Source organism: Nicotiana sylvestris, chromosome 12 (genome assembly GCF_000393655.2).
Source record: "Nicotiana sylvestris chromosome 12, ASM39365v2, whole genome shotgun sequence".
NCBI lineage: Eukaryota > Viridiplantae > Streptophyta > Magnoliopsida > Solanales > Solanaceae > Nicotiana > Nicotiana sylvestris.
In genome coordinates, this window is record NC_091068.1 from 7144891 (window position 1) to 7147898 (window position 3008).

The following is a 3008-nucleotide window of genomic DNA, read 5'->3' on the forward strand; positions in this document are numbered from 1 at the left end:
TTAGAGGTTGAAAGTGGGGAACCAATATATGTAGGTGGGGTAATGACAGAGTATGTGAATGTTGTAGATACTTTATCTTATTCTGAGTTGGTAGATTATATTAAAGAATTGGGGTACAACAGCAGTTGCACATTTAGTGTTAGGCCACCTAATTGTGGCATGATAAAAAGTATAAACAATGACAGGGAGCTTTCAATAATTGCACAGTTCTTGCAAAATGGAGCTATTTTAGAAGTATATGTCCAGCACATAGGTGTAGAGGAATCTGGTTCAGCCTTTAATAAAGGGGATGAGACCATTAAAGCAAGTGTTAGTCAAAATATTGGGGTTGATGAGGAGGCTTTAAATGGTGCAGCAACAACTTCACCTACACCTATTGATCCAGCAGATGCAGATCAAGATTCATCCTCAACTGAGGAGGAATCTGATAATTCAAGTGAAGATAGTGATTTTTTTGGTGATGGCATAGAGGATTATGGTAGTGATATACAAGAAGAGTTCATAGAGTTTAGGGCTGAGAGAAAGTCTTTCCAGAGATGAAAAAGAAAGGAAAGAGCTCCTGCTGACCCTGAAAATGTTCCATATGGTGTAGCTGGACCAGATTTGGGGTTTGATGAAATTGAAATAGGTAAAAAAGTATAGAAGGTAGGATAAGGGGTGATGAACCATATTACCAAGTTCTGATGCTTGTAGTTTTGAAACATGATGAAGATGAATGTTGGGTTGAAGATGTGGAAGAAGTTAGGGTAAATCTACCAAGAAGAAGATCTTCTTCTACCAAGAAGATGGTTTATGATCCTACAGCTAAGAAGCGTGGCAGCTAGGTATGATTTTTGCAGATGTGGATGAATTTAGAGATGCAGTAACCAAGTATTCTGTTCAAAGGAAGGTTCAGGTGAAAAAGTATGTGAATGAGCCAACAAGAGTGAGGGTGAGGTGCAAGGATAGTTGTTCATGGCCGTTGTATGCAATCCTTAGACACTTCAAGTAATAATTTTGTGCTTAGGACTTATAATCCAATTCATAAGTGTAATAGGGCCACCAGAAATTACCTGTGCAATTCTAAATACCTGGCTGAAGTATTTAAAGATAAAATAGTTGAACAACCAAACATAAGAGTGTTCAAGTTACAACAGTTAATAAGGAAGAAATTTAAAGTGCATGTTGGCAAGACCACAACTAGGAGAGCAAGAGCCAAAGTATTGACAGAAATTATGGGTGACCATATTCTTGAGTTTGGAAGAATTCTTGACTATAGGGATGAATTGTTAAGAACCAACCCTGAGAGTACTTGTGTGGTAAAACTTGGTGAAGCTAATGAATCTAGTAAGGTAGTATTTCAAAGTTTCTATGTTTATTTTGGTGCATTGAAGAATGCATTCATGGGGTACAGGAAATGCATAGGTTTAGATGGTTGTTTCTTAAAGGGAGTTAATAGAGGGCAATTATTAGTTGTTGTAGCTAAGGATTCCAACAACCAAATGCTTCCACCTGCTCGGGCAATAGTGGAATATGAGAACAAAAATACTTGGACATGGTTTGTATCTTTGCTTAAAGATGATTTAGGTTTAGGAGATGGCAGGGGTTTCACCTTGATTACAGGCATGCAAAAGGTATATCATTCCAGCCTATTTGATATTCTTTTTTGTGTTTTCATGTTTGATTACTAACTAATTTTTTCTTTTATAGGGATTTCTAGCAGCAATTCAAGATATTATTCCAGCATGTGGCCGCCGGATGTGTGCCAGACACATTCTTGCAAATTGGTTAAAGAATTGGAGAGGGATTCAGAGGAGGATGTTGTTCTGGAAGTGTGCTAGAAGTACATATGAGACTGAACTCAAGAAAAGCCTTAATGCACTCAGTATGCTTGGTAAGAACATAGTTGATGATCTTTTGTACTATAACAAAGAGACTTGGTGTAAGGTGTATTTTAATGTGGAAGTCAAGTGTGATGCAGTTGATAATAATATAGCTGAAAGTTTTAATGCATGGATCCTAGATGCAAGGCACAAGACCATTATTATCATGCTTGAAGAAATAAGAGTCAAGATGATGACTAGAATAGCTAAGTTAAGGAAATTTGCAAATACTTAGTCCTACAATATTTCTCCAATGGCATTAAAGGTCTTAGAGGAAAATATTGAAAAGTCAATAAAGTGTACAATTTTTTTAATGGAGATACAGCATATCAGGTTAATGAGGGAACAAATCAACATACTGTTTGCCTGATAAATAATACTTATAGTTATAGGGCTTGAATGTTGAAGGAATACCATGTCCACATGCCATAACTACAATGTACTATAAAGGATATGAACCAGTTGACTATGTTGATAAGTGCTACATGAAGGAGACACATTTGATGACATATTCTCACTTCTTTCAACCACTCAATAATATAAAAATGTGGCATGCATCTACTAACCCTCCTGTTGCACCACCAGTGTTGAAAAGTATGTCTGGCAGGCCCAAAAAGGTTAGGAGAAAAGAGGCAGCTGAAACCAAAAAATGTGAAAAGTTGCCTAAAATTGGACTTGTCATGAGGTGTAGCATATGCAAGGGTGTTGGTCACAACAAGAGGGGGTGTCATAAGAGTGTTACAGATCCATCAGGTTCAGGAACTATTGCTGCACCATCAAATGTAACTTCTACTGCTACAGAAGCATCAGGTTTAGGAAGAAATAAAGGCAGACCAAAGGTAATATAGTATAACTAAGTGTATCATATTTCTTTTAAATTCAAACACTATATCTTACTGTTTATTATTTGTTAGAAACCAAGAAATGTAGAAGATGAACCTCTACAAAAAGAGGGAGAGGAAAACATAGAAAATCAATATCTACTGCACATAATGCCTCTATTGCTGCTAAATTTTCAAGTTCTGTAACATCTGCTGCTTCTACTACATCAACTGCACCTATTGCAGTATCTAGTACAGGAAGGGTAAGAGACAGGTCAAACAATACAACATCTGTTGCACCTAATGCAACATCTGTTGCAACTAG

The 3008-nt window shown here is 36.8% G+C and overlaps 1 protein-coding gene across 1 annotated transcript; it reads left to right on the forward strand.

Annotated features, from left to right (window-relative positions):
* Positions 1 to 826: 826 nt before the first annotated feature.
* LOC138882650 (uncharacterized) lies at positions 827 to 2097 on the forward strand. The gene is made up of 3 exons (XM_070163257.1): positions 827 to 936; positions 1037 to 1613; positions 1690 to 2097. The coding sequence occupies exons 1-3, from the start codon at positions 827 to 829 to the stop codon at positions 2095 to 2097; spliced, it is 1095 nt and encodes a 364-aa protein (XP_070019358.1).
* Positions 2098 to 3008: the final 911 nt, after the last annotated feature.

What these genes read in the sequence shown, in the direction of transcription:
- LOC138882650 (XM_070163257.1), top strand. Translation starts at nt 827, where the DNA reads ATGATTTTTGCAGATGTGGATGAATTTAGAGATGCAGTAACCAAGTAT. An exon ending in CCAACAAGAGTGAGGGTGAG is followed by an intron (nt 937 to 1,036) that starts GTGCAAGGATAG and finishes TAAGTGTAATAG; the next exon opens with GGCCACCAGAAATTACCTGT. An exon ending in TGATTACAGGCATGCAAAAG is followed by an intron (nt 1,614 to 1,689) that starts GTATATCATTCC and finishes TTTCTTTTATAG; the next exon opens with GGATTTCTAGCAGCAATTCA.